Here is a 25601-nt window from a genome sequence, read left to right as displayed (position 1 = left end):
GGAGGGTAGTAATAGAAGAAATGAGGGACAAAAAAGCTGTAGATATGTATGGATCAAATACCAAGGGGCAGATGTAAGTCACTCCTTACCAGTAATTACTTTTACTGTAAATGGACTAAACTCTTCAATCAAAAGACATAGACTCTAAGACTGGATAAAACAAAATATGACACAACTATATGCTATCTACAAGAGACTCACTTTAGATCCAAAGACACAAGTAGACTGACAGTGAAAAGATGGAAAAAGATATTCCATGCAAATAGTAACCAAAAGAGAACTGAGATGGTTAAACTAACATCAGACAAAATATGCTATAAGGAAAAATCTCTTAAAAGAGACAAAGACTGACATTATATATTGATAAAAGTGTCAAATAATCAGGATGATATAACAATTCCAAAAGTAAATGCACCAAATAATGGAGCCCCCAAAATACATGAAGAAAACCTTGACAGAAATGATAGGAGAAATAATACTTCTGCAATAATAATTGGAGACTTTAATACACCATTTTCAATAATGGATAGAGTATCTATACAGAGATCAGTAAGGAAATAAAGGATGTGAACAACAGTATAAATCAACTAGACCTAACAAACATATATAGAGTGCTCCACCTAGCAACAGTAGAGTTCTTCCTTCCTTCCTTTCCTTTGCTCCTTCCCTCCTCCCTCTTTTCCTTCTTCCCTTCCTTTCTTTCCTTTCTTCCTTTTCTTTCTTTCTTTCTTTCTTTCTTTCTTTCTTTCTTTCTTTCTTTCTTCCTTTCTTCCTTTCTTCCTTTCTTCCTCTTTCTTTATCTTCCTTCCTTCCTCTCAACTTCAGTTAGCCAACACATAATACATCATTAGTTTCAGATGTAATGTTCAATAATTCATCAGTTGTGTAAAACACCCAATGCTCATTGCATCTCGTGGCCTCCATAATGTCCATCACCCAGGTACCCTATCCCCCAGCCATCTCCCCTTCAGCAACCTTCAGTTTGTTTCCCATAGTTAAAAGTCACCAACGGTTTATCTCCCTCTCTGATTTCTTCCCATCAGTTTTCCCTCCCTTCCCTTACAGTCATCGGCACTTTTCCTTATGTTCTACATGAGTGAAACCACATGAAAATTCACATTCTTCTCAAGCACACACGGAACATTCTCCAATATAGACCTTATATTGAACCACAAAATAAATCTTAGTGAATTCTAAAAGATTAAAATCATAAAAATTGTCTCTTCCAACCATAGTGCAATGAAGCTAAAAAAAAAAAACAATAATAAAAGGAAAACCAGAAAATTCACAAATATTTCAAAATTAACACACTCTTAAACAACCAATGGTTCAAAGAAGAAATCACAAAGGAAATTAGAAATGAATGAAGGGGCGCCTGGGTGGCTCAGTGGGTGAAGCCGCTGCCTTCGGCTCAGGTCATGATCTCAGAGTCCTGGGATCGAGTCCCGCATTGGGCTCTCTGCTCAGCAGAGAGCCTGCTTCCCTCTCTCTCTCTCTGCCTGCCTCTCCATCTACTTGTGATTTCTCTCTGTCAAATAAATAAATAAAATCTTTTTTTAAAAAAAAGAAATGAATGAAAACAAAACCACAACATACCAAAACTTATGGGATGCAGTGAATACAGGGCTCAGAAGGAAATTTATAATGTAAATGCCTGCTTTAAAAAAGAAGAAAGATCTTAAATCAATAACCCAATCCTGTATCTTGAGGAACTAGAAAAAGAAGAGCAAGATAAACCCAAATCTCCAACAAAGTAAATTATAAAGTGGAGAAAAAAATAGGGAAGTAATTAGAGAACCAAGAAGACAAAAAGTTGGTTCTTTTAAAAGATCAACAAAAATCACAGATCTTAAAAAGACTGACAAAGAAAAAAGAGAGAAGAGTCCAATAGCTAAAAACAGAATTAAAAGTGCGGGGCATTACTACTGATCTTGCAGAAATAAAAAAGACTTATCAGAGAAGATTATAAACAAATTAGATAACCTAGATAAAATGGACAAATACCTAGAAACACAAAAATTACCCAAACTGACTTAAGATGAAATAGAAAATCTCAACAGACTATAACAAGTAAAGAAACCAAATGAGTAATCAAAGTAATCAAAAATTTCCTTTTGAACTGAGAATATATTTGCAAATGGTATGTCCAATAAGGGATTAATATCTAAAATATATTTTAGATACTTTATACAACTCAACACCATAAAAACAAACAACCCAATTAAAAATTGGGTAGAGGACCTGCATAGACATTCTTCCAAAGAAGACATCCAGATGGCCAACAGATACATGAAAAGGTGCTCAATACCACTCATCATCAGGGAAATTGAAATCCAAACTACAACGAAATACTACCTTACACCTGTGAGAATGGCTAAAATAAAAAATATAAGAAATAATAAGTGTTGGTGAAGATGGAGGTGGAGTGACCCTCATACACTGTTGGTGGGAATTACAAACTGGTACAGCCACTTTGAAAACAATATGGGGATTCCCCCACAAACTTAAAAATAGAATTCCCATAAGATCCAATAATTCCACTACTGGGTATTTATGCAAAGAAAATGAAAACATTATTTTTTTAAAATTTCTTTTCAGCGTAACAGTATTCATTGTTTTTTTTTTTTTTTTTTTTTTTGCACCACTCCCAGTGCTCCATGCAATCCTTGCCCTCCCTAATACCCACAACCTGGTTCCCCCAACCTCCCACCCCCCGCCCCTTCAAAACCCTCAGGTTCTTTTTCAGAGTCCATAGTCTCTCATGGTTCACTTCCCCTTCCAATTTCCCTCAACTCCCTTCTCCTCTCCATCTCCCCTTGTCCTCCATGTTATTTGTTATGCTCCACAAATAAGTGAAACCATATGATAATTGACTCTCTCTGCTTGACTTATTTCACTCAGCATAATCTCTTTCAGTCCCGTCCATGTTGCTACAAAAGTTGCTTCTTCATCCTTTCTGATGGAGGCACAATACTCCATAGTGTATATGGACCACATCTTCCTTATCCATTCCTTCTGTTGAAGGGCATCTTGGTTCTTTCCACAGTTTGGCGACTGTGGCCATTGCTGGTATGAACATTGGGGTACAGATGGCCCTTCTTTTCACTACATCTGTATCTTTGGGGTAAATACCCAGGAGTGCAATTGCAGGGTCATAGGGAAGTTCTATTTTTAATTTACTGCCTATGTTCTCCTCTAGGATTCTGATGGATTCCTGTCTCACGTTGAGGTCTTTTATCCATTTTGAGTTTATTTTTGTGTACGGTGTAAGAAAATGGTCGAGTTTCATTCTTCTACATACAGCTGTCCAATTTTCCCAGCACCATTTATTGAAGAGACTGTCTTTTTTCCACGGTATATTTTTTCCTGCTTTGTCGAAGATTATTTGACCATAGAATTGAAGGTCTGTATCTGGGCTCTCTACTCTGTTCCACTGGTCTATGTGTCTGTTTTTATGCCAGTACCATGCTGTCTTGGTGATCACAGCTTTGTAGTAAAACTTGAAATCAGGTAATGTGATGCTGCCAGTTTTATTTCTGTTTTTCAACATTTCCTTAGCAATTTGAGGTCTCTTCTGATTCCATACAAATTTTAGGATTATTTGCTCCAGCTCTTTGAAAAATACCAGTGGAATTTTGATCAGAATGGCATTAAAAGTATAGATTGCTCTAGGCAGTATAGACATTTTAACAATGTTTATTCTTCTGATCCAAGAGCATGGAATGGTCTTCCATCTTTTTGTGTCTTCTTCAAATTCTTTCATGAGTGTTCTGTAGTTCCTCAAGTACAGATCCTTTACCTCTTTGGTTAGGTTTATTCCCAGGTGTCTTATGATTCTTGGTGTAAATAGAGCTTATATATAAGATCTTACTAACTTAGAGTAAATGGAATAGATTCTCTAATATCCCTTTCTGTATTTTCACTGTTAGTGTATAAGAAAGCCACTGATTTCTGTACATTGACTTTGTATCCTGCCATGTTACTGAATTGCTGTATGAGTTCTAGTAGTTTGGGGGTGGAGTCTTTTGGGTTTTCCATATAAAGAATCATGTCATCTGTGAAGAGAGAGAGTTTGACGTCTGCATTGCCAATTTGGATGTCTTTTATTTCTCTTTGTTGTCTGATTGCTGTTTCTAGGACATCTAATACTATGTTGAACAAGAGTGGTGAGAGTGGGCATCCTTATCGTGTTCCTGATCTCAACGGGAAGGCTATGAGCTTTGAAAACATTAATTTGAAAAGATATATGCACCTCTATGTTTATGCCAGCATTATTTACAATAGCCAAGGTATAGCAGCAATGTTAGAGTCCATCAATAAAGAAACAGATAAGGAAGATGTGGTACACACACACACATGCACACAACAAAAATATCATGAAGTTATTAAAAAAGGATGAGACTGTGCAATCTGCGACAACATGGATGGCCCTAGAGGATATTATATTAAGTGAAATAAGTCAGACTGAAAAAGACAAATCCTACATGATTTCACTCATATGTGGAATCTAAAAAAAAAAAAATCACTAAACAAACAAAAAGCAGAATCAGCCCTGTAAACATAGAGAACAAACTAATAGTTGCCAAAGGGTGTGGGAGATAGGCAAAATGGGTGAAGGATGGGAAAGATACAGATTTCCAGTTATGAAATGAATAAATCACAGAAATAAAAAGTACAGTATAATGTATATCTTCAATGATATTATAAATAACAATGTATGTGGATAGATAGTAGCTATACTTGTGGTGAGCACAGCATAGTGTTTAAACTTGTCAAATCACTATTGTGTGTTCCTGCAACAAAAAGGACATCGTGTGTCACCTACACTTGAATAATGAAAGAGAATAAGGCAAAAAATAAAGGAAGAGAGAGCGAGTGATAAAGAAAGGGAAAGAGAGGGGCGCCTGGGTGGCTCAGTGGGTTAAGCCTCTGCCTTCGGCTCAGGTCATGATCCCAGGGTCCCCCATGAGCCCCGCATCAGGCTCTCTGCTCAGCAGGAAGCCTGCTTCTCCCTCTCTCTCTGCCTGCCTCTCTGCCTACTTGTGACCTCTGTCTGTCAAATAAATAAATAAAATCTTAAAAGAAAAAAGAAAAGGAAAGTGGGAGGGCGAGAGGGAAAATGGGAGAGAGGAGACAAGGTTTGGAAAAGAAAGAAGGGGATAAACAGTGATGTGAGAGGTTAGATGTTTATAACATGCTTTTTCCTATCCAGTTCTCATCCAATTCACTTTGGAATATCATAACTTTGCTGATAAAATGAATTACATGAGGTTAACTAGTGTTAACTATTTCTACAGTTTATAGAACACATTCATTCACTGATGATCACGACTAAGAATGTGTCCTTGTTAATTAGAACACCTTAGCAGATTACTGGGCTAAGCTACATGTCTCAAATGAATAAATAAAATCTTAAAAAAATACAGATGAAAGGTGTGCTGGCACCTATCAGGATAACAAAAGGGTAAAGAGTTCTAACATTTAACTCGAAGAACTTGCAGGCCAAGTCCTAGTTGGTTCTCTCATGAAGATAATTCCATTGGCCTTAGACATTTCACCCTTGCAGTTAAGAAAAGTGTCCCAAAAGTTAGGCAATTTCTGCCTCTTACAACCTCGGTGACCTTGGGAAAATTAATTACTACTTTTGTGTCTTAGCTTCCTCACCTATACAGTGGGGGACATGGTAGCATCTAATTACTGAAGAATGGATAAGACACTCACTGGCACACAGTAAGGTTTTAATATGTGTCAGTTCTTAATATATGCATGAGCTAATCTCGCATCAAAAAACTGCCTTTTCTTCTTTCCAAGATTTTACATCCAAATGCAAATGAAACTTGAGACAATGCCCAAGATTGAAGAGGTCAGATATAAAGGATCAAATTATCCTAGAAATATACAAGCCAGGGGAAAGCACCACAGTTGGCAGGTCAGGAGGGAGAGAGGCTATCTTGTAATGAATACAGAGCATGGTTGAAAGTTTAGGTTTTTTGGAATCCAAATGATGAGGCATGGAGTGTCAACTTTTTAAATTACTGTGGCAAGACTTTAAGCAAGTTACTTAACCTGTCTCACCATTAGTTTCCTCATCTGAAACATGTACTGATGCAGTAAAACTATTCTTCTTTTGTGAGGGCTAAACTAGATACTTTTGAAAATGTGCCTAATACAGTGTGTCAGTAGGTGGTGGGTTAAAAAATATCTTGAGTTCCAGCGATATACTCACACTTCCATTTACTGGGTGGGATAAAAATAAATATACCATGATATGATGCAGCCCCCTAAATGTTTGCAAGCCAGTTGGGGAGGCCAGACAAATGGATAATGTGCAGTAGAAGACAATTTATGTTTGAATTTTCAAATTCCTCTTGTTAAGATGACATTTCTCTTTTTCCTGTTTCTTTATCTAATCATCATTCATTGTCTTACCTATCTCACATATAAAAATTCATGAAACTTTTCCATCCTGAGTTAGGCTATTTAAAATGAACTATTTTATTGCAAAGAAAAAAAGCAAACATACACAATTTCTCATGGCTTGCTTCTACCTTGTCTAAATTTATTTCTTATTAGCAGGAAAATACATTTGTCATAGAATTTTATGGCCAGGGAAGAGACTCATTTTTGTTTTGTTTTGAGTATCTGAAAGAGAAAAACAAATCAAACAGAGTAGGAAGTGACCCTGGAGAGGAGGTCATCTTGGCAGATGCTGAAATAAGAGGGGAAGGGAGGAACTAAAAGGTTTGGAATATCTCAAGACGTAGGCTGAAAAATGTTTTGGTAATGGGATGGGGTGTGACTCTATACCTATAAACATTAAAAAAAATAAACACAACTGTTTTTCTCATTAAAAAAAAAAAACAGAAACGTTAGTTATGTTAAAGAAAAAGGCTTAACATATCCCTTTTACCAAACGTTCTTGCTTGGAGACTTAAATTAGCTGTTCAGCCTCTGTTTCCTTTCCTCAAAGGCAAAGGCTGGAGAACCCAGCAACTTGTAGGGTTTAAAAAACATGGTGCTCAAGTGCCACCACAGCTGTGTTTTACTACCAGCCCTAGGGAGAGACCTCAACCTAAACTCCTCCTCACTTACATCCTAGTGGCTTGTTGGGTACAGAGCTAACTGGAGTGTAGACTGCACTAGGTTGCTGAGACTGTGTTGAGTGAAGAGAAACAATTTTCCACTGGGGAAAACAGCAAGTGAATAGATGGTTCTTGGCAATGTGTTCTTATCCCAGAAAGCATGAGGGGGTAACTACATGAAGGCGAAAAATACACTCCCCAGAACAACATGGAACTAGAAATCATTAGACAACAATATCTATCATCGAAGGGCAAAGGTTCTGCGGCCATACCCCCCTGAACATACCTGTTGTCATTTAAATGCAGACACTAAGCAGAAAAGAGCCTGATTAGTGCTTGGGTGGGAGACCAAGAGCAAGAGAAAAAGAATTAGCCCCTGAGTCTCTGGAGAAAAAAAAGTGTGTTCTCTATTGAAAGCACATTGAGAATTAATAACGCTTGCTTTACAATATGGGCATTAAGTGACATTTCTGAGTTTCTTTCTCAAAGTCAGCTCATTTTCTTTGGTTCTGTATTTTGGAACACCATTTTTCATTGGGGGTCAGAGGATATAATGAATGGGATAAATTCAAAGGTACCAAGAGAATCAATGAGACCCACAGATTTAAAGGGTGTCATGCAAAAAGAAGTAGATATTTCTGGCTCACCCACAGTGCAAAATGCAGTTCCATTTGAACTCATGACCTGAGCTGTTTCATCACCGTGGGGCACCCACTGTTGATGTCTACAATGTTGATGAGCTTCAGGTGGAAGAAAGCCACCCACCCAAAAGGCTATTTTGATAGCAACTACTGAGAGTGAATTCAGTTTAATAGTCTCCAGCTTATATTTTCTAAACCCCAAACTCAGCTGCTAAGTTATCATATTTGAAATACTAGTGGGAATGTTATCACTCTGAACCTCTGGGTAAAACGTTTTTGCTCTTTGTTTTGTTTTGTTTTTGTTTTTGTTTTGCAACCTCACCATCATTTTCATTTAGTTTACATTTCTAGTCATTTGCACAGATGTTGATGGAGCTGTATTTTTGCTTCAATGTCTATTGCAACATTCTTATTGCATTCCACAGGTCCTCCAGTAAACGTTACTTGCAATATTTTTATCAACAGTTTTGGATCGGTCACAGAAACCACCATGGTAAGTGCTACGATGCCACTGGCAAGAGAAAAACATGACTTGATTATGCTATGAACACAACCTGTCAAATTTTCTATTTATTGTTCAACTTGCAGGGCCTCCTGTAAATGTTACCTGCAACATATTTATCAACAGCTTTGGGTCAATAGCAGAAACTACAATGGTGAGTGGGACTGAGCATTGAAGCCCTCGTGTGAACAAATGGGATATGGGATTGAAGAAGCACTGTTTTATATTGTGGGACACTTACTGAATGCCAATTTCCAAGTTCATTGACCTCTAGAAAGTGATTATTTATACACTTTCACTTTGGAAAGTCATTAGTCAAATGTTCATTACTTCAAAGTCAATAATATCTTATCCCCATGCCAGGGAAATTTTGAAAACACTTGCTGTGTGGTTGGATTTAGGTAGAATTATCAGAAATAAGCATAGTGTAATATTAAGGATATTTTGATATTTATATCTCTAATGTTTCAGAAATATATATTTCATAGTTTGGGAGATATATTTTATAGCCAGTCTTTTTCATATAATGGAAGTTTTTTTTTTTAAAGACTTTATTTATTTATTTGAGAGAGAGACAGTGAGAGAGAGCATGAGCGAGAAGGTCAGAGGGAGAAGCAGACTCCCCATGGAGCTGGGAGCCCGATGTGGGACTCGATCCCGGGACTCCAGGATCATGACCTGAGCTGAAGGCAGTCGTCCAACCAACTGAGCCACCCAGGCGCCTGATATAATGGAAGTTTTAACACAGTCAAGCCTTAGATATGATACACTTAAGATATATGCTGAAGGTGCTGACCTTGTAATAAACACACACACACACACACACACACACACACACAATCTTGTTGGCAAAAGATAGTGGTCCCCAATCCATAGCAATTACATCACATGCATGGCTCCCTCCACCAAAAAAAAACCCAGTAAACATAAAATTAATTAGAAGCTCATCATAATGTATGTGCAAACATGTTTCATGTAAATGAAATGGATTTTAGATACTATAAAATCCACCAATATTCCTTAAAAATGTCTTGGTGATGGTGTTGCTTGTGACACAGCCTATTAGTTCAATAGCCTTATAGTGCTAGGCAATAGTGTGGAGACTGAATTTGGATGAAATTTCTTCTTGCTCCTCATAGGATTTATTTTAAGTCCTAAATCAATTTGCTGGTTCTAATATTCATGACTATGTAAGGTATACAGCCATATTATTGAATGAAGTCAAAGTAAAATATAGTTGAGCTTGACTAAGTACTATGGTGGCTGATGTCCTAGAAACACTCAAGTGAAATAATGAGCATAATACCATTGAGAAGTAAAAAATAGTGTTCCCTTGTCTTTATAAATTTTCTCTTTTAGGCTATTAGGATTGTGTTTAAAAAATTACTGTACTTTTGGTGTCCTCGATGCTAGAAAAAGTAATTTACCTTTTACCATTCCTTTTCACTGGCAAAATTAGACATAATGGAACTCTACTACCCATTTTAATATTACTGACACAGCATTGTCCAGAAATGAGACTTCTGGTGCTCTAACGGGATGTAGTGCTTTAAGAATTTTACTCAAATAAGATAGTCCTGATAGGGTTATTAAGTGACTCACAAGAAAAAGTAAACAGAAAAAGACTAATCCAACTCTGGACTTGGCATTCAGTCTCTGTCTCTCCCCTCTTGGTTTTATCCTGAGAACAGAGGGGCAAATCTTCCAGTAGCCCAAATCACTGTCACCAGCTTTACACGATGGCATTCAATGACGATATTTGCACGACCTAATGCTGATTGCATTAATTAGAATCCTAAGTTGCTTTGATCAAATCTCCTCATTGCATTTACCCTCAATCAAAAATGTAAATGTGCACCTTTTCAATGTTTATTAATGTGAGAAAAAGCTAAACATTCACGGAGATGAAAACGGAAACTCTGGATGTCCTTGTTTTCCTGTGTCTTTAATAGCTACTGATGGTGTTTAATAAATGGGCTGCTTAGGGGCTTCCTGGCCACTTATTAAAGCGTCCTTTGTTATGTTTCCTACGAGAAAACTTGGAAATCATTGCTCAAGTGTAAAATGAACAAGCTGCCTATCTTGCTGTATGAGATAGACAGCATCGCATGGTCAGAAGAGTGATGCTTATTGTGCTTCTTTTATTTCTTAGCTTTTGATGGAATGACAAACTTCAACTGGCTTTTAAAAAGGATCTTTTCTTCAATTAAAGCTTTCATGTGAAACTAAAATAGATGCTTTTTGAAACTCTATCAGGCTTAATAAATACTCATACCATGTTGGGTAGGGACTGGCCAATATTTTTTCTGTAAAAGGCCAGACAGTAAATACCTAAGACTTTGAGGGTCTGAGAGTCTCCGAGTCACCGCTGCTCAATGCTGCCCTTTGGGCAGAAAAGCAACTATAAACAATAGTAAGCAAATGGGTGTGGCTGTGCTCCAAAAAACAGGCTGTGGCCAAATTTGGCCCGCAGGCCCTAGATTACCAATCCTGGACCTGAGGCATTAGTATTTAAACAGATGTCAATCGGATGCTCACAAGAATATGAGAGTTGAGTTATTCTACTTTGAAAGAATCTATCTTGCTAGACCCATGGGGCCCTGCCTGGGAATCCCCCCTCTGCACCAGAGAATATCATCGTAGCCCAGCTTCCCTTGCCCAAACCTTGAGATTGCCCCACCCATGAATTGACCCACACTTTCACGAATTCTGACTGAAAGAAAATTGGTCAAAAAAAGTTAAACAGAACCAGATTTTTCTCTGAACTGTCTTTAATTGAAGTCAGAACATCAGACCCTTAGTTTTTCTGCATAGTAATGTATATGGTTACTGAGGACATGTCCCAGTGCTATTGGAGAGCAATAATAATTTTGCTTTCTCTCTGTTTTCAAAGGAATTTTTCCAAGAATGCCTCAGAATTCCGAGTTTCTAAATATATCAATTTTTTCCCTTTTCCCCCATTCTCACTCTATAACCCTGATAGCTTTATTGAAGGATCCAGCTTGGGTATTTGTTTGTTTCTAAATAAGAGACAATGACTATCCATTTTAAGAACTCAGGATGACTTTCTTCCGGTGCTATTGAGTTTGCCCCTCTTCTGTTTGATGTTATCTCACTAAATTACTATTGGTATTACCTGCGCACAAAGTATAGGCTTACTTAGAGACCCAATACTGCCTCTCACTCCTCTGATATGTTAGTGCAGAAGATATGTGATTGGAAGACGATGTATTTGTCTAAGGAAAACTTTCATGAATCATTATGATGATATACATTATTCCAAAATACACGTCTTTTTTTTTTTTTTTTTTTTTTTTTAAGTAGGCCCCATGCCCCACGTGGAGCCCAGCCTGGGGTTTGAACTCATGACCCTGGGATTAAGACCTGAGCTGAGATCAAGAGTCGGATGGTTAATGGACTGAACCACCCAAGTGCCCCTAAAATACACACTTTTCTTCATGAAGAGTCACAGGGATCTGTTGATGGTCATTGCTAGTTGACCCTATATTAAGAGATTTCTGTAGAACACGATTTTTGTGGTTCCAAATGACACTTAGGAGACTAGTAAGGAATGTAAGATGAAACAGGTTATATTTTGTTTTGAGAACATCAATTTACCATTTCTTCCACCCCCCCCACCCCCCCTCCACCCCCCCGCTCCTTTACTTTAGCTGCTGATGGCAAGTGAATTTAGAGGACGGGGAGTATATTGCAACTCCCACTTTCCTGATATAAAGACATACTTTGGGGATATTATAATGTCAGTAAAGATCAAGAGTATTTGTATACCATCTGCATGCAGCTCTCCCCAAGCCTGGGCCATCAGAAAATGAAGAGGAGAGAGTCTCAAACATCTGGGTGGCTAGAATGTGACTCGGACCAGTGAGTGCTGGAACACTCCCCATGCCACAGTAGCAGATCCCGACTCCCTCCTTGTTTAACAGATTTGAGGTGGGGGAGAAAGAGCTAAAAATGCATGAAATGTGTTCCCTCAGAGAGAATCTCCATAATATAATTCCAGCTCCCCCAAACTTGTCCGCACAAGATAAGTTCCATATGCTCTGCTGGTTACTGCAGCAGAGCGAAGCGGTCTTTCATCTCGGATCTGAAATCACGTTCTGAGGAAGTGGATAAGAGGTAGACAGCCCCTTAGGAGGACGCCTGCTGGGCTGGGACTGCTGAACTGACATGATGGGCTCCCTTTCATTCTATAGCTGCATCAGCAAGTCATGAGGAGATACTAACTTTGCAGGAAGAGCAGGTAGCTACATTTCTTATTTCTGACTTCTTAAGGAAGAACCAAGAATCTACCCCAAGCCTGACATTTTGTTCAACTGAGATAGAAGGTGACTTTGGTCTCTAAATTAACAGTGCAAAGTTAAAGCCTAAATTCATCATGAAACAAGTGCACCCTCCCCAAAATTTCAAATTCAAGGCTAACTTCCCATATCAAAGTGAGCACAGACTCAGGAGGATGAAAACTTTACTGCAGTGTAGCCAGAGGTTAAAACCAAAGGGCCAAACTGGCACTGTGGGGAATCAACAAAGCAAATCCTTGTGGTTGATAACTTCATAACATAATTGGATGGAGAAATGTATAGATATAAAAATAATAAGAGAGTAACAGTAAGGTTATTGCAAGTATGTATGAAACAGAGTGGCCGTCTCTGTGCATAGTAGTACCAAAATAATTCAACTTAAGGAAACCATCCGTGGCATGGGCATAGGATTAGAGGGTATTTGGAAAAGTGAAACTTAAGAAATAATAAACTTGATGTGAAATCATAGTATGGAATGTAGGTACTTGTAGTACCTGTGTTAAGAATATAATAAAGATTATATGACTTAGAAAAAATACATATGTATTTGCACATATAGACATATTTTTCATTCAAATGTTTCCAGGACCTAATCTAATACTAAGAGAGTCAATCATAGGAAAACAGATTGTAATATGAGGAATATGACATTTATTTGAAGTAGAATGTCTTTGTAGAGAGAAGGCAGTATAAGGGAAAATTCAGTCTACATTTAAGCATGTCTCTCAATATTTACTCCGCCTTTAATATTTTATTAAACCTAGAAGCAAACACAAAGACAAAGCAAAACTACAGAAGAATATAACTATCTCCTGTGGTTTGGAATATCATGAGGAAATAAACTTAACTCTAAATAAACAGAGATGATTCAGAGAAAAATCACATGTGTCAAATTTTTACACTACAGTGAAAATCACAGTGAACTGAGTTACAAAGGTCCAGTCCCAGAAAAATCTTTTCCTTGGATGTTTATGTCTGTAGTTCCTTGGATGTCTTTTTCTAAAAGGTTTTAAGGGTTGCTGTTTATTTTAGAATAGCATATATCATCATAAACAAAAGTATGGAAAATTTTAATTCTTATATATTTATATAAAGAACAAATACCCCCAAAAGATATAATAAAAATTGTATTCCATATAATTCTTGTCATTGTGGCACAAACTATATTTTCCCTCTAAGTTTTCTACTTATGCTTGCTTATGAATAGGAATAATTTATTTTAAATTGACTGTTGGACAATTAATGGTTTTATTGTGATATGACAGACAGTATTCTTTTTCAAGTTCTAATATTGAGACAATCTATTTTATCATTTTCTCTATATAAAATTCAAAGTAGAAAACCAGGAAACACTGGAGAAAAATACTCATGGGAAAGACTTTTTAAAAAGATGCACATTAGCTGTGAAAATTTATATCAAGATTTTTTAAAAGGTCAATGTTCTCATATTGTATGTCATCATGTAATATTTTCTAGGGTCTCTCAATATACAGTTTTAAATCATTCTCAGGCTCAAGGGAGGGTTGCAATGATGTTCTCTTGGTGATTTTGCTGCCCAGTACTGCCTATCTGGCTTCTCTGGTCTTTCCTATCCTATAAGTGCTTCCTGGGCAGGGCTGGGGCCTCCTTGGCTTCCCAAAGGCCTAAGATATTTAACCCATTCACCTCTATTCTAGCTGTCATTACTTCTCATACTTTAGAGTTTCTTACCTCCAGAATTGTCTAAGGGACGAGATTCTCTGAGATTCTCTTCTCTCCTACTTCCTACTGAAACAAGCTCATAGACCACCCCCAATCCCTTCACAACCCCTCCCACACACAACATTTTGTTAAGGAAAACTGGTTCCTACCCTAAAGAGTAGATGTCAAACACTGGAGAAGCCGCATTTTTTTCTCCCTCAGAAAACCTTAAGGAAAGCTCATAGTTGATGTATCTAGTTCATACTTAGATGTAAGTTGGATTATTATATTTCTAATAGTCCCCCTTTTTGATTTTTTTTTTTTTTTACATATCACACAACCTCACTCTTTATTCACACAATTCCAAAGCTTGCAGTAACTCATGTTGCCAATGAAACACCGAACTGATCATCTCTTTCCAGTTACAATCCTCTGGTCCCTTTGAACAATTCCAAAACTATATGACGGGAACATCTTTGAGATTCTGCTGTTCCCTTAATTCACTCGCTTGAGGAGTGAGTGAGCGAACAGGATGGGATAGAAGCCTGACTAGGCCCACAATAGTGCCCTCTTAGATTTGAAAATTTGCCATGCATGCCTGGTAAAATCCCAAATAAAAGTCAGCTGATAAAATTTTCCAAGTCAGAAAGTTCTTATGTTGTACAACAGAGAACCTTAAGGTTATTTCTTTTAATATTTCAGCCTTTCCAAATGAGCTGGGTTTTGATGACTTGACTTTCAGAAGTTAGTAATTATTTGGTTATTAGTATTCTTTAAACCTACATTGGGCACTATTTCCAACACCTGTCACCTCCAAAATACTCTATCAGCCTGATAAATTAGGATGGCTGTATTTGAAAAAATGTCATAGGAGTTTAGATAGCTTAGTGATAAATAGGTAGAAGGAATTTGATTGAAGCTCTTTTCCACATACCCTAATCTTTACAACTTATTTTTTTCTTTTGGCCCTGAGGGAATGAACCCCAACTGGCCATCCTGAGGTGGTCTCTACTGTACCTAATAGAGTAATCAACCATTCTAGTTTTGCCCAGAATTGGATGGGTCCCCTGAATATGTGACTTTGGGGGTTAAAAGTGGGAGGTTCTCAGGCAAACCTGGACAAGGTGGTCACCATTATGGTAAAATAAACAATGACCAAAAATCCAGGTGCCAAAGATGTGGAGATGGAGCAAACAGTGAAAAATGAAAAAAAAAGAGAGTAAGAAGGTATGAGTATATATCACCCTAAGTGACCATAAGTATCAGGAGTGAACAACCCTTAGCTCTGAACTATAGTACTGCTTGAGTAGAGAATACTGTTAAAACCTCTTTTGGGGTCCACTCCACCAAGCAAAGCAACAGTTTTCACAAACCTAAAGAAAGACCTTTGAGTAGATATTCCCAGAAAAGAAGTCACTGACTCGGGATGATTTACTGACAAAGAAGTAAATTCCCAGATCAAGTGGGAATGGCACTTCCATAAGGAAGAACACCTTCATCATAAGGTGCAGATCAGGAAAACATGAAAAATATCTCTGTATTGATGAAGTATCAAGTCAACTACTATAGATACAACCCATTCAGAGAAATGATAAAATATTTAAGAATTTTTAAAGTAAGTAATGTGAGAGAATTATCTTGTCAACATGAAGCAGCTTAATATTTATGGAGACGAATTTTAAAAATATTGTCCCATCATGTCAGAGTTTTATAATAAGATTTCTACTACTAAAATTACAGAGTGGGTTTCCTTTTGCCCAGAGCATCTGAGCAGAATGAGAATAGAGATATGTCATTTCTGATGTGGAAAATGAATCAGTTTTGACAATCTACCATCACAGTGTGACTTCTGTACTCATGGTTACCTTTTTCTATGGAACAACCAGCTTGAGCTAGTATTATTTCCTCCCAGGATGAGTGATTTCAATTTACGCATAAAAAAATTCAACCAATTCAACGTGTTCCGTTAGTGTTCTGGTTTGGGTGAGCCTTCTCTCTTTCTCCCCTCTGTTCCCACTCCTAATAGCACTGAGTGTTTCATTTTGGCCAGGATATACATAGCCTGGTTTGTATAGACATGAAATATATTGCACCAAATCAGGGAGAAGAGAGGGGAAATGCAGATGGACCTCTTCTGCCAGACTGCATGATAAGTAACTCTTGTGCATGGGGTTTCCATAGGACTACCGAGTGAACATTTTTCTGAGACAACAGTGGAATGATTCACGGCTGGCATATAGCGAGTACCCTGATGATTCCCTGGACTTGGACCCATCCATGCTTGACTCCATTTGGAAACCAGATTTATTCTTTGCCAATGAGAAGGGTGCCAACTTCCATGATGTCACCACTGACAACAAATTGCTTCGAATTTCAAAAAATGGCAAAGTACTCTACAGTATCAGGTAAGCTTCTGTTGGCTGTACCTGTTTACTTCTCCATTTCTCTCCTGGCCTAGTGTGGTTTCTTGGTTATCATTTGAATCTTAAAATTGGTGAGAATGCCAGAAGTTCCCATGGCCTCAGAAGTATGATTCTCAACAACAACAAAATACATATATTTTTAATTTATATATAAAATTTACATATATATAATTTGCATATATATATTTATTATATATATATATATATGAAGACAGTGAGTGGATATCATGTAAATACCTGCATACATGTATTTTTGATTGCTTCAATAAAAGAAGTACAGGCCTTTAGTTCAATTAATCATTGAGCATAATGTACAAATTCTCCATTTCAAATAATTTTGCCATTCTGTAACGTGTAACCACACAGACAAAAACATTCAATGGCTCAGCATGGTCATTGACAGTATACTTTGGTCTGGGTGAGTGAAAAACTAGTTCTCATCTCAGATCTGCTTCTAACCAAACATGTAACCTTGATCTCTCAACTTTTCCTGGGCTTGAGCTTGGGAGTGACATATCTCGAGATCCATTTTTGCTTTTACATTCAAATATGATCTTCTACAGAACTGTTATCACCCTAACCTCAAAATCCTATCTTTCTTTTCTGAACTCTAGTTCCTCTGTGATTCTATAAGACTCTTATTTCTTCTTACCTCATATTTTGGCTATTTTTGTATATGAATTTAGCATAAGAACATGGATCTTTTGGAGTCACACAATCTCGAATTGAATCCAAATTTTGCCACTAAGTTACATAACCTATGACTTTCAGTTACCTAATTGTAAAATAAGGAGCACTATATTTATCTCTAAGTATTCTTGTGAGAATGAATGATATAAATTAGAGAATAGAGGTCAGCAAATATTTTCTGTAAAGGTCTAGACAGTAAGTACCTTAGCAGTGTAGGCCAGACTGTCTCAACTCTGTCACAACTACTCAACGCTACCATTGTAGCACAAAAGCAAGCCATAGACAATATTCAAACAACCGAGTGTTCTGTGCTTCAATAAAATGTTATTTATAAAACTAGAGAGTGGACTAGATTTGGCCCTTTGGTCATAATTTGCCAATCTCTGATACAGCGCATATAGAAATACTTGTCATAGTACCTGACACAGAGTATGTGCTCAGTAAATGAAATAATGGCTCTCTGTATTTTAAAGTTAACATTTTTTTCGAATAGTAAGCTCTTTAAAGCCAAGACATTTGGATTTCACACCTTCTGTAACTCCTTTGGAAGGTCCAAGAAGATGTACTGTATATGAGAGATATTTATTAAATAAATATTGACATTTTAAAGATGTTTTATAGAATATTCCCTTTCTCTCCAATATTATCACAAAAGAAAATGGACAGACAGCTTGTATCCTTGCAAATAATCTTCAAAAGTCTGTAGAGCCATCACCATCAAACCTCATTTCACAACTCTACAATTTAGGTCTGCACCGCATATTCCATTCTTAACCTGGTAATTTCAGTTTGCTGATGGCTGACAGACAGGATGTCTTGTGGAATGAAAGAGGCTGCTCATTTGTAAAAATTGGCAAAGCTACTGCTTACGCAATAACCAGGAAACTTCCTCCACTTGATTTTTAAGGAACTTTACTTTTATTTTTATTTTTATAAACATTTTAAGAAAACCGAATATTTCATGTGTTTGAGGTAAGATGCAGTATTGGGCACAACCTAAGTTGATGTGACCTGATGAAACGGGACATATGTGGAGCGTGGTGCTAGGGAGGAGAGTTATAAAAAGCAGCACAGGGTATCAGCTGCTTCAGCTAACCCCCTGGGCCTTGGGTGGCATTTGCTCTAGTAAATACCTGGCATCGTGCACTGCTGAAATAAAACCAAGTTTTTCCCCTTCTGTTCTATGAAGGTCTTTCCAATCTAGAACCATGAAGAATATAATGTTCCCCAGACCTAGATCTGGCAATTCTTCCATCTCTCATTTGCACTGTAGCATATTATAAGCTCTGAAACACCCTGACAATTGTTTTGGATTGGGTAGATTTTGTCCCGGCACAGGCTGCTTTAGATTTTTCCTTCATTTTGGGTGCTCTATGAAATCAGAGGAAAGATCCTTGGTGTAGGAGAACTGGGCATGCCATTTTAGAGAAACACAGCTCTTGGGAGAATTGAACGACAGCAATCTAATTATTTGCCTGGAAGGATTTTCAATGAGCCAGACACTGTGCTAGGCCTAGAGATCCAGAGCTGAGTAAGATACAGTCTCTGCCCTGGAAGGGCTCCAGTCTAACAAGGCAGGCAGACAAAAGATAAATTAAGTAATAGGAATAAATGAGGAACAAGGAAAAGAAAAGTGGCTCTAACTTTGCAAATGAAGGTGTGACTCAAATCTTGTTAGAATTTAGGGCCTGGCACCTACTTGTCTGTTTACTTGAGCCACTGGACTCAATTTAACTAGAAGACAAGGAGTAATTAGTGATAATAAATGCCCAGCTGCAGGTCCGATTCAAGTTTAAGGCCAAGCAGGTGACAGTTTCTGATGTCTTAAAGGTGCTGGAAAGATTCCTGCTGATGTTGCATTAGGAAAGATTTTCTCTCTACTCTCAGGTTTACAATGTAAATAAATATTCATAGAAGAGGGAATCCATTGACTTAAATTCATACTAAGCTGTAAAGAGCTGATACGAAATTTTCATTCTAATAGTACATTTGATACCTATGAAGATGAGAAATCAGGATGAAGATGGTTAATAAAGATAGAAGGAAGGGATACATCTGAAGTACCAAAGATAAATTCATGAATTGCCTCTACCTTATATATTTAAATAACTACTTAAACATTGGTCCACATTAAAAATATAATGTTCTCTGGTGATGTTTTAAATTTGCATTTTCTGAAACGTAAAACAAATGGAAGATGGCATTTCACCCATGAACATTCCATGCTTCCTTGGCTTTGTAGGAGCAGAAGTAAAATTAACTCCGCATGGAAACCAAAGCCTAAGGCTTTGACACCCAAACAGAACACAAAGAGAACTATGCAGTCCATTGATTTCATAACAAGCAAGATCGCATTTTCCAGGAAGCTTCCTAAAAGACAGCAGTTTAAAAAAGAGGGGACAGTAGACTAAAACTCCACAAGTATCCTGCAGATTCCAACACTTGGTGTACTTAAGTAAAATTCAAACAAATCTTTTAAATAGGAGCTAAAAATGTTAGATCATTGTTAGAAAATTTCTATCCAGTTCGGCAGGACACAGTCTTTGCTGATGAGAAGTTGTCAAATCTATTTTTGTCCACTTCTCTTCTGATTTCTTCTTTGATATTCACTTCCCTAATACATTGGATCTTACTCTTTGTTTTCTTTTTAAGTTTTTGTTGACCTGCTACATTAAGTATTGATCATCCATGACCAAAGTATAAACAAGGACACACACATCTTGCTTTCTACGTTCCCTTTAGAGACAGTCAAATTCTAAATTCATGTTACTTTTTTTTTTTTAAAGATTTTACTTATTTATTTGACAGAGAGAGATCACAAGTAGGCAGAGAGGCAGGCAGAGAGAGAAGGGGAAGCAGGCTCCCTGCTGAGCAGAGAGCCCAATGTGGGGCTCGATCTCAGGACCCGAGATCATGACCTGAGCCGGAGGCAGAGGCTTTAACCCACTGAGCCACCCAGGCGGCCCCTAAATTCATGTTACTTAAAAAGGCCTAAATCCATAGTGGAATAGTGAGGTGAGCCTTGAGTATTGTATATATTATTACTCAAATAATATTTATTGGATTGAATATAATGGATTGCAGTAAAAGTCAGGGCACCATGGCATATGGTGTGCAATAAGAAAGAAAAAAGGAGAAGGTATTTTTGGAGAGGAGCAGCTTGTCTCACTTGTCCACAACGTCTTTGCTAATATTTGTTTTCTTCCTTTACTTTCTATTGCTTCTGAGAATTTTCTGCCAGCATTCTGACTTTTATAGAACCTCAGGATTCTTTTTTTAATTTGAAGGTATTATGTTGCAAAGTATCTAATCCAATACCCTTGTTTTACCAATGAGGAAGTGACTTCTTTCACCAAGTTAGATGAGATTAAATAATGGAGCCCATAAATAGGAAAGCTAGGCCAAGAATCAAAGCTCTTGACTTCTATTTCAATGCTATCATCTCCTACCACACATTAATTCTTCATTTGCTCCAACTCAAGTCCAAAGATAGGAACAAATACAATTCCAAAGGCAGGTCATTTTGGAACCAACCTTTTTGGGACTAATTTTTCAAAGAACTATTGGAGGAAGAAGGTAAGATTTAAGATGAAAACATAAAGTTTCTTCAAATTTTGCAAATGTCTGAAAAGACTTTAAATTCAGGGTGCAACAATTGACTTTCAGTTCAAGGTGCAACAATTTGATGCAATTCGATGGTTTTAAACAGCATATGTCACCAACATAATATAACTACTTTCTGAAAAATTTTACTATCCCAGGGATGAAAGGGCTGAAGAGAACCATTCAAGTCATTAAGTCAACTTTCCTACCTTCAGGCAACCAGTTGAGAACTCATTTTCATCTTAAGGACCCTCAGAGAAGGAAACTTTATATTCTCTCTTTGGATCCTATAATAAGTTACTCTAACATTATGCAGAAATTCTTCCTTATATAACTTACATCACAGTTGCTACAACTTAAGTCAGTAGCTTTTTCCTACATTTGTTAACATGATAAACAAATGGCTACCATTTTTGGAAGAATGGAGGGAATTACCTCACTGTTTTTACTTCCATACATTTTTGTCCCACTAGATTTAGTAGACATATGCTTGGTCATCAACACTGTGTTGCTAATTTATTATGTTCTTCATCTCCCAGTTTTCACTTTGCTGTACACTTTGGGGCTCCTACTCTGAAACTTATGATGCTGAATGCTACCCTGGTTATTTCTGATACTACAGTAGACAAGGATTTTAGAGTAAAATGCTCTCGGGCTTGAGTTTCTGGCCTCAGAATTTGCTGAATGACCTAGGGAAATGTCTTACACTCTGAATTTCTATTTCTTCATCTTTAAAAAGAGATGATTTGGTTAAGACCATTAGTAGAATGCAATATATGTTATAAGGATACAGATCAAAAGTGGAATTGCCACATACTCTAGGGCCCTCATATTTTCTTGTAATTTAATTATTGTGCTTTCTGTTCCAGGCTCTAAGACAAAGAGTAAGTTGCTCAAGACAGATCCCTACAAATTCCAGACATTAAGGATAGGACAGACCCAACAGACCCACTCCTTGAGTGTGACCCTATAGAGTAGGTGTTCTTAACCTGAGGGTTCAGTGAAAACTCTAGTAGGTCCTTGAATCTCCCTAAAGTGTATTTCCTGTACGGGGGTATTCAGCACTTCTCTTCAGAATTAAACAATTCTGCTTTAATATTTATTGCATACCTACAGAATGGGTATACCTGAAGCAAAGTTGGTAAGGAAATACTGTTTGCCTTCAGTGTCTTCTTATTTGACTGACCAAGTACCAAGGGGTCTTATGCTACCCTCCAACTACACAGAGTCCTCCAAGCCATAAAAAATTATGGGATTGCTCCTCCACAGTAGTACCCCTTATCACCACGCTATCTCCTCCCCCTCATCATCAAACATTATCTGACCTGAAACTTATTCTTTTATGGTGTTGGAGGTGATTTTCTTATTAACCTCTTTTGATTCAATTCATGATTCTAGGTGTAGATGATTCAGTGTTCTACCTTCCCAGTAGTACTTGAGTTGTAATAGAGAACTCTTGGGGATTGACATGCCTTCCCTCTGATAATAGATTAAGGCACCACTGAGAGTAGGTGGAGTGTAGATTTCTAGACAGACATCCAATGGAGCTCCCTAAATAATCCTGTCTAATGACCGACTCTACCCACACGCATAAAAGGCCAACTTTTCTCACATAACCTCCTATCTTTGACTCATCCGGAGCTTGATGCAAGAACTTCAAAAGATTCTAACTTTAGTTATGGAATGATTTTTATGGCATAGGAAAAAAGAAAATTCTCTATTTAGATGTCAGAGCTGAAAATATAACGCACAGTGAATTTAGACCTGCCTAAATGTTACCAATGGCGATAGTTGGATTATCTTACTCTCAATTTTGAGGAGACACGTAAGCCCATATTTTCTGTTAGAAGGCAGCTATAAGAGCTGTGATTTCTTGTCTCTGTGCCTATTTGAACCATGTTTATCTTTCTATCCTATAATCCCGGCAAAATTACATTCTCATTTTCCAATTATGTGTCCAAATCCTCATTAGTTCTGTGACTTGACTTAATGCAGTAATTAATGACTGTAGCATAAGCGCCCACATCAGAATTAAGCAGTGAGTCTTCAGAGAAGTGCTGGGAAATGCCATGGAAACCCCAAGGATTCCATTCTTTCTAGAGTCAAGCAAGGTTGGGAGGGTAGGAAGCAGTGGTTCTCAAAAAAGACACCACTGAGGGTACAAGTATTAGAGTTTAGAAAGTGTGCCCTATATACGACAGATTCTTAAAGTGCTGGAAAGCTCTGTCAAGCTTCTGATTGGGTTCAGAAATTCACATATACTCATGGGCATAATACTGGTTCAGATACAACAGCATTAGGATTTTACCCTTGTTTTGAGCAAAAGAGGGAATTGTGCAATGAAATATGTGGCAGCTGGCATGAACACTTGTCCTTGACTGTTTACCTGATTGGACTAGCAATAGCAACCAGTAGATTTTCCTCCTTTTGGAGGTAACTTTCCACTGCATTAACATTCATCAGGGTTTGCTCTGAAGGTGATGGTGTGAAGAACAGAATGCTGAAAAGGTAGCTCAGAGCATCAGGAACTCCACACTTGTTTGCATCATTTACTGTATCCCCCAGGCTCTTAGAACTGCTTTTCGAACCCCATCAGTCATTCTGAGTCTTAGTTTCCTCATCCATAACATGAGATTGAACTAGAAAAGATTAGATAAAATCTGAGGCTCCTTATAGCTCTATCATACATTTATAACTCAAAATGACCTCCTTTCCAAGCGCCTGGGTGGCTCAGTTGGTTGAGTGACTGCTTTCAGCTCAGGTTATGATCCTGGAGTCCCAGAATTGAGTCCTGCATTGGGCTCCCTGCTTGGCAGGGAGTCTGCTTCTCCCTCTGACCTCTTCCCTTTCATGCTCTCTTTCTCTCTCATTCTCTCTCTCTCTCTCAAATAAATAAAAATCTTAAAAAAAAAAAAAAAGACCTCCTTTCCACCCACAAAATTCCCTCTGAATGAGAAAGTAAGAGTGAGTTCTCTGTGTCCCTTAGGGTTTGGGAGTAAGCAAGAGAGGATTCTGAAGTTTAAGATGCCTATCTCAAACTACTTTTGGATTTTTTTTTTTTTTTTACTTTTGAATCTCTGAGTCTTTCTCTCACAAGTTAAATATCCATTTCTTGAGAAGAGGATCCTCATTTTGGAATGGGGTAGCAAATATTGGAGTACCTGTAGTTTAAGAGGCAGCCTTGTGTTCAAAATATAGTTTTCACAATGACAAATACTCAATACTAAACTCCCTATTGAGAAAGTTCCCAATTGCAAATTAGATCATTTATACCCTCTGATTCACTCAGCAGGAGTATCCATGAGATATTATTTTAGAATGTATTCATGAATTATGGGTTTATGTACTTTTAGACAATTACACAAAGATGGTTGGCTGGGACAATTACTAACTAGGTATGTAGGTTAAAGGAAATTACATGGTATATTTGAGCCAGCAGAGTCAAAGGGCTAGTCTGCTATTACTCATTATCTGCGTTTTCTTGTGGCTGGAAGCCAAAGGAAATTCAGAAGTCCTAGCGAGCCTGTTTAACTCATGTTAACATGGGCTCCTACCTGGTCCATACTGCTGTCCTTGAATCTCCCTGGATGGTATTAATCCCAAAATAAATGGGTATAATATCGCCATGGTCCTTATGAGACACATGAATTGCTTTAGTGCATTCTCAAAGCACATAATCCAAAAGAAAGGCAATCCATTTTAAAATGGGAAAAAATTTTACATCCTCAAAGTTCAGCAGTCTCTCCAACAAGTGTATCCTTGCTTGTGGCATTTAAAGTTACAAACCAACATCTGTACTGAAGAGAACACACTTATCACTGGACAGTCATTGAAAGACAGTTAAAGACATATATAGTTACGTAAAGTTCTACACATGACACACACTCAGAGCAAGGCCATCCCATAGCTGATTGATCATTCCTTTCAAAGGACAATAAAACAAATGCTTTATTTGATGTTTCACTTTAGTAGGGATATTTTGCTAAATTTTAGCAGTTAAATAAAGGATAGAAAACAGTGAATGAGGTGGGAATTACAGACAGAATGCTGTGGGGTTGGGGAAGATGTCAGTTCTGAGATCAGTTCTCAGATTTAGGAAGACTAGGAGTCAAATCCAATCTTACTAAGTGACTGTGAGAAGTCATTTAACCTTTCATTGATCTGCAGTTTTTCTCAATTCCAGATTCATACTAAATGTTCAATGAATGTCATAATAACCCCGAGATGGCTGTAGGATGAAAGGGAGGAAAGGGGGGAGACAGCTCTCCCTATTTCCCCTAACCCAGACCCATAAACCTCTCCTTATTCAGTACGTGTTAACACTGAGGCTCCTCTCAGCTTCCATACCTAGCTTCCAGCAGATGGATAGCCTCCTTGCCTTGGGTTTCCTCCTTGTGAGAGGCATTTAGCTTAAAACAGAAGTGACAGATGCATTTTCTTTCAGATAATGGCTTAGATCTCCTCTCTAGCTTCTTGTTAAGAGTGAACTGAGGAACTGTGCTGGATTTCAGCGTTACCTAGTCAAGGATGGAGCATCCTACCATCTGACCAGGGCTCCATTTTATCTCCAGGCTTTGCCACCAGAAACAGTGGCCAGCACTCTCCAACAGTTATCACAATAGAAGTCTTAATGAAGTAAAATACTCACAAAGTAGCAGTTT

The 25601-nt window shown here is 37.7% G+C and overlaps 2 protein-coding genes across 4 annotated transcripts in view; one reads left to right on the top strand and one right to left on the bottom strand.

Moving 5' to 3' along the window:
* The window catches only part of FANCB (FA complementation group B), a 366354-nt gene that overhangs the window by 67784 nt on the left and 272969 nt on the right, over nt 1-25601 (bottom strand). The gene's annotated exons all lie outside the window — the stretch shown is intronic.
* GLRA2 (glycine receptor alpha 2) overlaps nt 1-25601 on the top strand; it is a 180270-nt gene that overhangs the window by 33898 nt on the left and 120771 nt on the right. The window contains exons 1-3 of one of the 3 annotated variants that reach the window (XM_082717026.1): nt 8153-8216; nt 8312-8379; nt 16406-16629. In XM_082717026.1, coding sequence (XP_082573152.1) covers nt 8377-8379; nt 16406-16629 — 227 coding nt within the window. In that variant the 5' untranslated portion in view covers nt 8153-8216; nt 8312-8376. Of the gene's footprint in view, nt 1-8148; nt 8217-8311; nt 8380-16405; nt 16630-25601 lie in introns of those variants that run through there. The other 2 variants (XM_082717025.1, XM_082717024.1) reach the window with 2 other exon arrangements.

This window comes from Mustela nivalis (genome assembly GCF_964662115.1).
Source record: "Mustela nivalis genome assembly, chromosome: X".
NCBI lineage: Eukaryota > Metazoa > Chordata > Mammalia > Carnivora > Mustelidae > Mustela > Mustela nivalis.
The sequence above is the reverse complement of the archived record's forward strand: the minus strand, read 5'-3'. Positions and strand labels throughout refer to the sequence as shown.